General features: G+C 40.0%; 1 protein-coding gene across 2 annotated transcripts in view; it reads left to right on the forward strand.

The window, feature by feature from the left end:
* CNKSR3 (CNKSR family member 3) overlaps nucleotides 1-12,968 on the forward strand; it is a 57,875-nt gene that overhangs the window by 31,293 nt on the left and 13,614 nt on the right. For both annotated transcript variants that reach the window (XM_064509132.1, XM_064509131.1), the window contains exons 3-6: nucleotides 6,093-6,295; nucleotides 6,993-7,080; nucleotides 9,894-9,935; nucleotides 11,857-11,976. In XM_064509132.1, coding sequence (XP_064365202.1) covers nucleotides 6,093-6,295; nucleotides 6,993-7,080; nucleotides 9,894-9,935; nucleotides 11,857-11,976 — 453 coding nt within the window. The remainder of the gene's footprint in view (nucleotides 1-6,092; nucleotides 6,296-6,992; nucleotides 7,081-9,893; nucleotides 9,936-11,856; nucleotides 11,977-12,968) is intronic.

The raw sequence follows: 12,968 nt of genomic DNA on the forward strand, positions 1-12,968 counted from the left end.
AAGGATCCAGAAAATAAGCTTTCTCAGTGAAATAATTGGGACAAAAAGCATCTAAAGCAGTTGTGAATTCTTCCTAATCGTTCCTTGATGAGTAGATGTGTCTGGGCTTAGTGAAGATAAAACAATGCAAGCACTAACAGGAAATGGTATACAAACAGTTTCATTTTGAATGTGTTCTTTGGATTAGGCTCTGAACTTTAAACTACACTGTATGATGGGAGAATCTGGAATTAAAAAAATAAAAAAGCAGCTGACTTTCCTTGAGTTTAGAAGGAGGAGATTTTGGTTTGTAAGCAATTTTTTTGAAAAGGAAAAGAACGCACTTTTTCACTTTGTGTGCTTTGATAATGTCACTGGTAGTAACATTCTGCAAGCACATTTGCAGAGGAGCAAAATATATCATACTACAAGATTGTCCTACCAAGTAACTACGTGATAGTGTTGTATAAAATTCTTAATATTGTCATCCCTATAAAAGGGATTGAATTGCAAAATTGACCTAGAATGTACAAAGGCCCTTTAAATTCCAAACTGTGTAGCTTACATACATGTAGATACAGGTCTTTGTGGCTATTACTTGTCAAAAGCACCACGCGTATGTGCTACTGCATAGGATTTCAGTTTTCTAGAGATTTCAAGTTAAATTTAGTGCTCTTCATTAAGAGATTTGGGATTTGAGAGGATTCCTTGGGATGCATTTTTGTTAAAAGTAAGAGAGCAAGAGTTAGTGGCTGTGGCAGTGCCTTGTATCAGCACTAGTGTTTATGTAGGAAAAAAACAGGGAGCTGAATCAGCTTTTGAACAGGTGTTCAGTCCATTTTTATAATTTTTTTTTTTTTTTAATCAAAGCTTGTTTTCAGTTGGATCAACTAGCAGATCCAGCTCACCACTCTGTGGCATGTGAGCATGACTGTGAAGGGGAAGGTGAGGCTGCCCTTTGGCAACAGCAGAGACTTAGATCTCCCCAAGGCAGCTGTGACACAAATGCTGTGCTCCTTTGGCTTTGGCTAAACACCCCTCCCCCCCCAGCTGCCTGAACCTGAGCAGTTACTTGATCAGTGTGTTATTTTGCATTAAATGTAATGGGGTTTTGAAAGAGTGCTCTCGCTCAGGCATGCTCTTGTGCACACATGCATGTTCTCTCTCTTGTTCACTTTTCCTCTTGTTCTCTCTCTCCAGCCATACCCCTGTAGTATCTTTCCCGAGTGCTAGTCTTGCATGCGGCTAGCCAGGTTAATGAGTAACAAGGTAGGAATGTTTGACATACTATGTTCTTGACCGCTGGCTTTAGTCTACATTTTGATGAAAGTAACTTTGATGTTTTAAATCAGGAGTGATAGGAAAATGTAATGTGCTTCTGGCTCATGAGCAGCACGTAAAACCATTTGGTTGTTTAAATAATTCTCTGTTAAATAATGTAGCCCCGGTTTTGTAGAAGTATTTCAGGAAAAAAAAATTGCACTTCACCTAGCGTTGCTGTGAAGGCTTATACACTGTTTGCTATAACCGCCACACTATCAGCATTCCTATCTGTTGCAAATGGAGGCTACAGCTCAGTGACAATTTAAATTAATCCAAGTGAGCTGCAACCTCCACCCTCTTCCCGTCCTCTGATTAGTGATCCCTTATGCTTGCACTTAGCTGACCCCGAGGTGAGCTACTTCAGGGAGCTAAACCAACTGAAAACTAACACTATAATAAAAGAGGTGGTTTTTTGTTTGTGTGTGTGTGTTCTGAATAGTTAGGTTGGACAAGCAAGAGTGTCACTGCAAGCAAAGGAACGCTAGTAGATGGTTGTGTGTCAGGTGGTCAAGGTAGTGTCAGCTCGGATAGAATCACAGCCCAAGCACACACTAATTCTGTCAATACTGATTGTTTTCCCGCTCTTTCAGTGAAGAGAGAAATGTACACAGTGGCATGGGTATATTTTATGGAATGGCATAATGTTTTCTGTACATTAGAGCAAGAGGTCAAGAAACTAGCTTGTTTTTGGAGTAGAAGGTGGTTTGGATTGAGATGATCCTTTGTTCCTGGGGAGTTTATTTCTTGGGGCTAATCGGAAATTGGAAAGTCACCTGCGCTGATGAGCTCTATGCTTTCTGTTGTGCTAGGTGAGCATAGTTCTGAGCCAGGTCTTTCCCTAGAGTACTCACTGGTGTTTTAGATATTTTAGGTGTGCTCCATGGAGGGAGACTTCTCTTATGTTTAGAAGCAGTACGAAAGCCTGCACAGAAACTGGAGAGCTCAGCCTTGACATGCTCATGATAGACTGTTGACAAGACCTTTTGTACTCCTAGCTGTAGTTCCTTCATCTCTAAAGGCTGCATTGCTGTAGTCCATCTCAGAATTGAGAACTATTTGTCTGAAGTCTTTAAAAACTCACTGAACTGGAAAAGGCTCACCGGATTGACCATTTGTATAAACAAGGTGAAAGAAGTGTGATATGGTGTATGCAAATGTTCTAGGGCCCAAAACAAAACTTGACCTGGTGTATCAAGATATATCCTCATATGTGGTGGGGCTATCTCTAGACTTTCAAAATAGTGAGGTCCAAGGTAAACTCTGGATTTCATTGCAGCACAGAACAGAGAACCAGCTATGCTTTAGTTATAATCCTTAATTCTTTAGCTCTCGGTGACTTACTGAATCTCTAATTTTTCCATTTTACAAAGATAAAGATCTTTATCTTCCCCCAATTTCCGGAAGGTAATTGACTGGTTGATTATTTGTAAAGTGTTCTGAAAATAAAAACCATCAATTAATGTAGCATAAGTACGTTCAAGAAATCACTGGAGGAAGATGAAGCGTCAAAGCGATGTAGGTATTCACGTTCTGGTATTTCCACTGAAACCAAGAATGAGGGCCAAAGATTGAACTGGACTCAGTCCACACTAAGGGAGAAGCAGGAAGATGCCTAGTACTTTTCCTCCCTGTCCTGTCCGATGAGGTGTGCAGTTGTAGGTTCTCGGAGCTGTAGGAATTGCTTGTGCAGATACACAGAAGTGATGAGCTTACTCATGAGTGTGCAAGTACTTTAATATTGTTTATTAGTCCAAGTTTTCCAAGGCTGGAAAATTTAAGGATATCCTTTTGCTCTTGCAGCAGTGTTTGTTTTCTTGGATATATCCTCTCAACCCCTACTCCTGGCTGTACTTTAAGGGTACTTCCTTGCCAAGAACACTCGGTGGGGGGGCAGTGAGGGGACACTTGTGTAACTGACACCCACTGGGCTCGTATCCATAGGAAGTGGTAGGTATTTTAAAGGCAGCTGAGTAGTTGAAACCTCCTCTTTATTTGCACTGGTATGTTTTTTGGGCAAGGGTTCTGTGTCACTTTCCATAACTTTCTTGGTCTGAAATATTCCAGACTGTATTATGGACTCTGGACCATGGAAATAATAGTGGTGTGTGAACAGAACAGAGGTTGACAATAAACGGTGGTTCTGGTGAAGAGTTAGTTATGTTTGGTCTGGAAGTTAGGAGGCAGGTAGAATTAATGGTGGTATCTGTGGATTTTTCTCTCTCTTTTTTAATTTAATTTATTTATTTTTAATTAGCGAGAAATCTTGTGTTTCAGGAGGGGGGACTAAATTATCTATTGACTTGTTTCTTTTCTCTTACAAATAAGTATGGAACGTGACCTTTGGTGCCAAGGCACACTGCTGGTTCAACAGCATCCTGGGCTGTGTGAATGGGACCACAGCCAAGAGACTGAGGGAGGTGATTATTTCCCTTTACTCAGCGCTTGTCTACATCTAGAGTACCACATGCAGTTTTGCATGCTCACCCCCACCCCAGCATAGGGAAGACAGACTGAATTGAACTTGGCAGAGGGTCAGCAAGATGGTTGGGGCTGGAGCACTGGCCCCATAAGGAAAGGCTGAGGGAGCAGGGCTGGTCCAGCCCAGAGCAGAGATGGCTGCAGGGGGAGCTCACCACAGCCCCAGCGCTGTGGGGAGCTCGGCAAGAAATCGGGACTGAGCTCCGCACAGCGGTGCGTCACGGGAGGGCAAGAGGGACAGGGCAGAAGCTGGAACAAGAGAGGGTCAGGCTGGGTTTAAGGGAAGCCTTTCTCACCCTGAGGACAGTCAGGCAGTGGATCAGGTCGCCCAGAGAAGTGGCGCAGTCTCCGTCCTTGGAGGTTTTCAAGACCCAAGTGGACAAAGCCCTGAGTAACCTGGTCTAAGCTCACAGCTGGCCCTGCTTTGAGCAGAAGGTTGGGCTGAGGTCTGCTGAGGTCCTTTCTCACCTGGGTAATGCTGTGGCCCTATGTGGAGGAGCTGGGAACTTTTGGAACTCCGAGTTGAATGGAGTTAAGCTTTAGTTGCTTTAGTTTTTTTTGAGGGGAGTAGGAGAAAGAAAAAGACAGTACAGCTGCTAAAACCTGTGAACTTTGAGGTGGTCACAAGAATTTGTGGCAGCAAAAGAATAGAGAAAGGCTGATGATTTTTTCTTTTGGCAGGGTTGTTGGAGGCTTCAGTCTGAAAGAGCTGAGCATTGACAGGGACTTAATTTTCAAAAGCTCACAAAGGTTTTGCAGGTTGGGAGCACTCAAAAGGGAATTTTTGCGCACGCACACACACACACACACACATGAAAAAATCCTGACATAAAAATTGAGTTGCCTTCAGAAAAGGTGTAGTGTTTGTGATATGCTTGGAATGAGACAATCAACTCGTGTTGCTTAAAACTGCTATGTAGTGTTACTGAAGTTTGCTAATTTGCAAATAAATGTATTGCTATAGTCAAAGAACACAGTTACTGAAAACTTGCCATCAAAATATTTATTCTAGCTTTTGATTGTGGAATTGCATTTGTTTCCTGTAGATGTTTTTATCTCTTGCCAATTTAAACTTGTCCTTAGTTGTGAATGAAACGCAACTTTGCTGTTTGTGTACTACAGTATAAAAAACATTTAAAGGGAAAACAGCCTTTGCCTTCCTTTATCAAAAAGAAAAAAAGAAGTAATTCTGTTGCTCCAACTACATTTGAAAGATAAATAACATCTGGTAGGACTTTGGGACTTCATTCTGACTGTAGAAGGTTCCCAAATCTCATTCATGTTAGTAAAATCTGAGCGGGTTTGGCACCCACAGAAGTATCTATTAGTGGCTGTAGTGTGGGATAACTTGTAATTGAAAGTAATTCAAAGTAATTGAAGAGTGTAGGACTTGTCAGTATGGAGAAGACAGTCTTTTCCATCTTGCTTGTTATGAAAAAGGTGGGTAGAGAAATGGTTCTTCCAGTGGAAGAACTACATGCATCAAAGGTAGCATTGAGACCCCCCCCCCCACCCCCCACAAATAACCCAGACAAAAAAAGCAGAAGAACTAGAAAACTCCCCCTGTGCTGAAGGAAAGAGTTAATCTGTGGAATGCCTGGCCACAGGGTGCTAAATTTCACATGAATTCAAACAGGAATTAACTTTCTGGAAGAAATAAAAGCAGACCACCAGTGCTTCCTGGGTCTGCTGAGCCTACAGATAGCTGGTTGCTGAGAAAATATTCTGTGGGGGTATTGGTATATGCTTGCACTCTTCCCTGGGTAACAGCTGCTGCTCCTGGACTGATAAAGTGTACTAGACTGTATGGACCAGAGGTCAGCCGTTCTTTCTGTATGGCTTTTGACTCTAAATCTGTATGTTATTTTTTTAGCAGTGCATGAAACATTGCTCAGTCTGTGTCGTCAGAAACTTAAGGATTGTTTATTAAGGCTGTGCTTTCAGTTTAGGCCTGATTCCCACTTTTTTCCTACTTAAATGCTTGCAACAGTGACATCACAGTAAGGTTTCCTGCCTTTTCTTGAAGCTAAAGCATTGAAAGGTAATAATAACTTAAAAAAAATTAAGGATGTTAAGGACATACGCTTTCCAAGGCCTAGATACTTCCTTTAAAGACCAGTTTCCTCAGGCAGATTCTCTGATTAGGCTTGAACTTTTTTAGAAGTTTCATACAACCTACATCCCCCTCCCCAAAGAACAAAAGGTAAAATGTGGGCAGATTCTCAAATCTTTCATTCCAAATGAGTTTATAACTTGTGGTATAATGAATGAGATCTTGATAGATTTATCGAACTTAAAAATATTTTTTGCAGAACTATGGCCTCGAAACAGACAATATGAAGAACTTGGTTCTCAAACTGCGAGCGTCATCCAATAATCTGCAGAATTACATCAGCAGCCGAAGGAAAAGTTCAAATTATGATGGGAATACCTCACGCAAGCCTCCCAATGAGTTCCTTACTTCTGTGGTGGAGCTTATCGGTGCTGCTAAAGCCTTGCTTGCATGGCTAGACAGGTAACAAAGTCTTTATATTTTCATTTACTGCTGTAATTAATTACTTGCCTTGCCAGGCAATTTCTAGTTGCTAAGGTATCTAGTCTATCTACTTCTGTGCTTTCACCTTTGCTAGAACCGATGAAACTGTTAAGATTACATCTGAACTGGTATTTCTGAAGGTGGGAATCTTCCCCTTCAGGGCAGATGTTCTGTTTTCAAGGCATGTTTCTAACATGCATGACTTCCTCCTCTCCCCTTCCTGTCTTCTAAATCAGTTGTCATCAGCAGATCCCTTTTTAAAAAAATTTTAATGTTTTACTGAAATTGTGGTCTTAGCTCCATTATTTGAAAAACTGAGCAGCAGAAGAGACTCTCCCTGTGCTTTTTTTTCTGGCAAGAGCGGGAGCTGTTTTGTGACAGCTGCAGCGGAAGCGAGCAGGCAACAGAGCTGATAGTGTTCTGGCCGTGATGCTGGACAGGATAATGGACGGATGTAAATTCTCAAGCTCTTTGCCAGCTCTCCTGAGAAGGAAGGTTAGGAGAAGAGCTGCATGAGGACTGTCAGCAAGGAGAGCTTTTATCCTGGAATATTGCTGCTTTCCAGCTAAGAATTGATTCTGTTTCCTGGTGATGGTGTTCAACAGCTCGTGCCTCTTGCCTGGTCCTCTCCTGTACCCTGTTGCTGGCAGCTCACCCTAGAATTTTGTCGTTACAGGGCCCCATTTACAGGTATTGCTGACTTTTCCTCAATGAAGAACAGAATCATTCAGCTTTGCTTGGATCTCACTACTACTGTTCAGAAGGTCAGCTGACTACTTTTCCCCTTTGCTTTCCAAATGGGAAGGGAGGTGGGAGTTTGGGGAAGTAGCTGTGCTAACTGTGTGCAGAGTATGAATTGGAAGATGGACATGGGACTGTGAGCTTTCTTCAAAGCTTGAACAAGTTTGTGAAGGTCTGTTTCACTTGCTCCATTTTTCCGACGTTGGATTTCTTGTTCCTTTAGTTTCAATTTTGCTATTGCTGGCTGCATCTGCAGTGACTGCTGTTTGATATTTTCTTGAACTTTAATGGGAAGATGCTTAGGTTTTTGAAATGATTGCTCTGCATTTAAAAATTGTCAAGTTCCAAACAACAAGTTAAAAGTTACCAGTATTAATTCTAATAAATTTAATTACAGTACAAATGGTTCTGTTAGCTACTATATCTATAGTCTCAGACTTTTTAGCTTTTTATTGTCCCATACGTACTATTGTAGCCTTCAGATGGGAAATGTTGCAAGTAATGTAAGGAGCTGTTGCCTTTATGATATGAATCCTAGTTGCACTTCTACTGCCCAGCAGTGTGAGACATGGCGTTGTGTTTCAAAACTTCCTATTTTTCAGCTGTATGATGAATACTCAGTTTGGGAATAGCTAAAAGGGTGTGTAGCACCTGTGTGACTCTTGTCAAACTGTGTCATTTTGTTCTCTGAGTAATACCACTTGGCTTCTAAACTGTTCTGACCATATGCTGCTGCTTTGATGGGGCACCACTATATGCATGCTTCAGCTCCTGCAGAGTCTGCTCAAAGATATCAGTTCATAGCTATGTAGTTCTTAAGACTCTGAGGAAACATGTCCTGTGAAGCAGGTGATTAACCCCCCCCTTCTTTTTGGGATGATGTCAAAAGACAGAAGTCCTGTGAGTTGTCAAGCTGTGGTGACGCCCAGTTATACAGACTGGATTGTAAAAGAACAGTAACTGGACACTGTAACTTTAAAGGCATGGAAGTTTGGCTTATTGCTGATTGCATGTCTTCCTTGAGCACTGCACGCACAATTGTAGAAAATCAGTGATTTACACTTACAGATTTGCAGATTATGAAGTAGAACAGTAAGTGTTTCCAGTACCAGATGGTGTTCACCCAAGAGCTCTACAGGAACTGAGATATGAAATTGCTGAACTGTATTAATAAAACTACTAAAAATGGTGTCTAATTTGTCAGTTAAATCAGCCTTTGATGGCAGTGGAATGGAAGTTGGCAAATACAACCTAAGCCTTTTATAAAAGCATCGGAGTACTTCTCTGCCAATTTGATACGAGCTATAATAAAGAATGGAACTGTGTACGAAGGAGAAAAATATTCGTGGGGAAGAATCAGCACTGTTTCATACTGGGATGCTGCAAATGAATTAGAATTATCTGAAAATCCACTGACATGGAAAAGAGAGACCCAGTTGATAAAACTTCAGGTGAATTTTTAGATGTCAAAAGCTTTTAAGTCTCATTAGGACATATAGTGTAGGAATAAATGCTCTGTTCTCACAGTGGAGAAGAGAGAGCAGTATGGCTCTCGTGAGACCTATACTGCTCTGTATAATCATAAATGATGCGTAAAAAGAAGTGAATCATAAGGTCAGACTGGAAGGCAGTAAGATTCCAGTTCATTTTAATGACAGCTGTATGGATGCAAGGAACAGAGTTTAGTCTGCTGTTTCTTACAGTTTTATGGCAAACTTTGCAGATAAAATAATAACCAGCGTAGATGAAACTAAAGAGATGCAGAAGGATCTCGTAGTGCTAAGTAGCTGGACAGTTGTATGATAGATGACATTCACTACTGATTAATGCAAATAAATTTAGCAGAGAAAAACAATGCTGGTCCACAGTGATGGAGTCTAGATTTGGTATTAGCGTTCAGGAAAGATCTTGAAACTCTTGGTGCTAGCCCGTAGAAAATGTGGCATTGGTTCTTAGTGGTCACCACAACTGTGAATAGGTTGTTGAGTTGTTATGAAAACACAGTTGTGCTGTTTTATATATCGTTAGTGTGTCTGTATTTGGAGGATTGTCTGTTTTTCTGGTCTTCTGGCTTAAAAGCACAATATAGAGCTAGAAAGCCAACCTACCTTTGATCAGTCTTGACACCTCTTCTGGAACAGCTTCAATTCACCTCACCTAAATGTATCTCTCAGGCATTGTGTGGTAGTTATCCAGATGTTAATGACCAATATCTTGGAATTTCAGATGGTTTAAATGTTTGGGCTTGTTTTTTTGCACCTTTTAAATATTATAAATCTTGTCTCATTATTTACCTGCTGTTTTAACTTTTTAATCTGGGAATCTAATACTGTTCTCTAGTTCAGCTGTTCTTACAGAGAACAATGACTACTTCTGTATTCTGTTAAATGAACTTGTTTCAGTTTAAAGACTTTTGTACCTGAGCTGTGTAAATAATGCTTTGTGTGCAGTCCCCTGGCCTTCAAGAATGTCATCAATAGCATATTTTAAAAATCACTTTTGCTGTTTTGACAAATATATCTTAGATCCATTTTGGTGCCTTGAATAAAAGGGGCACCTGAATCAGTGTTTATGATGTGTAAGGCAAGTTTCTGTGCCTTGCTGCCTTAAAGTTTTATTGTGCACGGCTCTGCTTTTCTCCAAAAGTCTGCTGCTGTAATCGAATGCCATGTTCCCTTAGTTTTAAAGGTTTATTACTGCTTTCTACTGTGGCCAGAAAATTGTTGTTTAATGGTACACTTGAGCCCTACCAGGTGAAACTAATCTGATTAATCCCTGCAGCATGAACAACTCTATTTCAGATCAAGGTTAAGGTGTTGTTTTGTTTTGTTTTTAGGATTGCACTGTGGCTGACATGGAAGATAAAGTTCAAACTGTAGTAAGTATGCATTTCTGTTGAAGTTCAGCTGCGTGCATTCACATTGATTTCAGTGGCTTCTACACGGATTGTACTATGTTGTCAGTATAATTATGTGCATCATTCAAGTAAAACACTTCTGTGGGTTGTTTTATGAATACTTTTTAGCGTAGAAGCAATTAATGAAATTTGTGAAATTTGTGAATCAGTGAGTAGTGTGTGTACAGCACTAGGTCAGGTATTCCTTAAATTTTCATTGCATAGCTACTTTTTTCAAGAGAATGCAGACTTCAGATTTTAAAGGGAGGGTAGTATTGTAGAATGATAGTAGGCCAAATAAACCATTTTGCCTGTGATGTGCATCATGAGATGTTTAGTGCCTTAATAAGTAGCTACTATGTCTAGCTACTATGCTGCCTTATGATTCTTCTTCTAGAAGAACCATCCTGGCTACAGAATTACAATTCTGTGTCTAATTGTACTTGAGCCTGAAAGACCTAAGTTTTCAAAATTGTTTGAAGCAGCCTTGTGACCAAATGAGGAACGTAATGGAATGCTTTTTATATTTTGTAACAGTTAATCATCGCTTCCTGCTTTTGACGTGTACCAGGCTGTGCTCTTTGATAAGGTCTTCCGCTAGGTCATAGATGTTTAGGAATTTAGTATCACAATAACTAAAAATAATTTGGTCCATAAATAATGAGACCACGTAAAAGGGAGTTTTCTTGCTGCTTTCTTTTTTCCTTTTATGCACACCCACTCTGGAATAGGTGTTGTTTGGAATTCCCTTGTTTGAGCAGTTCCTCATATTCACACTTAAGCATTGTTTTGATTTATTTTATTGTTGCTCTACAAATCTGATTTAAAACAAAACAGAAAGAACCGCTGGAACTATTGTTTCTAGGGACCGTTGTGATCCCAAAGAACTGTCTTCCTACAAGACAGCTTCCCCCACTCATACTGCTCCTTAATTACGTATCCGTATTGAAGGAAAAATTCTAATCCCCTTGTGAAAGTGGCTTATCTCGCTGGTTCCCAAATAGATTGTAAATAGCCAGTCTACTGTGTAGTAAACCTTCCTCTCCTCTCCTCTCCTTTTAGTTTTTGTAAATTATTTTGGATTTTAATAGCAGTTTGGTTTACATCAAGACCCAAAACACACTGTGGGGTATTAGTGAAATTTGTGAGTTTAGAGAAGCCACAGACTTTTCAACTACAATATTTTTTCTAAATAATTAGTCATTCTGATACTTAAAAGTTTTAAAAGACAAATCCTGTCTCCCTTTGACTTTACTGACACGCACACAAAAGGTCAGAATTTGTCTTTAGTTATAATGCTGGCTTAGGATCAATTATGTTTTGGTCAAAGGGAAATATGAACCTTGCCTGTGTAAGCATTCCAGAAGAGGTCAGCTCAGAGGCACAAAGCAGAGAAGTAATTCTGAAACACTTAAATGCTAGATGTCTTACCTTATACTTTAAAGCTTTGTGCAGATAGGTCAGTGGTCAGCACTGTCATTTTTAATGACACATGGCCTACTTTGTTCTCACAGTAAAAATAACGCTATGAAAAATTGTCCGTTGTTGCCACGAGGAATCATCACAGTATTTGATTATTTTAATGGGTTACGTTTGGGCAAAGCAAACCCCAAACCCAATTTTTTTTGCTATATTGTGTGTTGAATTTTTTTTTTTAAACACAGGATGTACTGTTACCTGTCACTGAGTTGGCACTAGTGGAATCAGATCATGTGTCCTGTAGGAAGATAAGCATGCTGTAGATGAGATCTGTGCAAATGAATTTTCTGTTTCACTGATTCTTAACTTCACTGTATTAATGGATCAAGTTTTAGAACTAATTTCTTTTCCATTATTGAAAACTAAAAGAGGAGGAAGGTGGAAGAGAACTTCTGATACCATTTTTTGTGTGTTTTCATTGTAGTCAAAGACTTTAAATGGAATTTGTGATAAAGCCATCCGATCAACTACAGACCCGTTGATGAGCCAATGTGCTTGTTTGGAAGAGGTTCATTTAACCAACATTAAACCTGGGGAAGGCCTGGTAAGAACCAATCTTGGACCTGTCCTGATGTGCCCAGTGTTAATAGGTACTCCTGCAAGCTGCTGCATACATAAGTACAGCTGTATATTTCAGAACCATGAATATTCTGTAGGGAATAGCAAGAGGTGTGGGGAGGAACCCTGAAGGCTAAATATCAGGGCATCAGGGGATGGGGAGGAGTTTGTGTTTTCAAAGGATACTTTTATTTTTGTTTATAGCAAGACTGTGAAGAACATGAGGAGCTTTGAGGTTTGTTAGCAGGAATATGAGAAATTCTTTTAACTGTTAAGTGGCTGTGTATTGGACATAGTAATATTACTGAATCTGGTTGGTTCAGTGCATTCCACTCAGCTGAGTGATGGTTATGAGAAACTGAGATTAAAATCTTGCTGGATTTTCTATCTGGGGAATGTACATTTTAGAATGTCTTGGAGGCACTTTCAATTCTTAACTGCATTTGTATTAAAAAAAAAAAAAAAAAAAACAGAAGACATGAATGCTTTTAAAGGAAGCTTTACAGCCTTACTGTGTTACAGTTTTACCTAGGTCACTGGATTTGACTGTCATGCATTCTTGAAATTTTGGGTGTCTCTTTATTAATGCACAAGTCACAGTGAAGTAGAGTCAGCTTGGCTGGACTAAATAAAAAATGAGGACAGAATTGGATGGACAGCCAAATAGACAAGGGATATTGGTCACCTTCTCAGGAGAAAGCTGTCACATGTAGTTATTAATAGCCAGTTGGCAGTCTTTATTTTAGTGTTCATATGATCAGCACTCACGTCATTTGCATCTGTCCTTGCATTCACATTCAGCATTACCAAGCAGAGCCACAAATATTTAGTTCTCCTAGAGTTTTTATTGCTTATGTCAGAATTGTGGTTATGAGATAGTTTGTGTTTTGACTTGCTCGCAAAAAGTGCAAAAGAACATGTGTACAATATTTGTGGTCCACCTGTGTAAATATGCCTTTTATGGAAAGAGCTAGTGGC

This window comes from Dromaius novaehollandiae, chromosome 3 (assembly GCF_036370855.1).
Source record: "Dromaius novaehollandiae isolate bDroNov1 chromosome 3, bDroNov1.hap1, whole genome shotgun sequence".
Taxonomy (NCBI): domain Eukaryota; kingdom Metazoa; phylum Chordata; class Aves; order Casuariiformes; family Dromaiidae; genus Dromaius; species Dromaius novaehollandiae.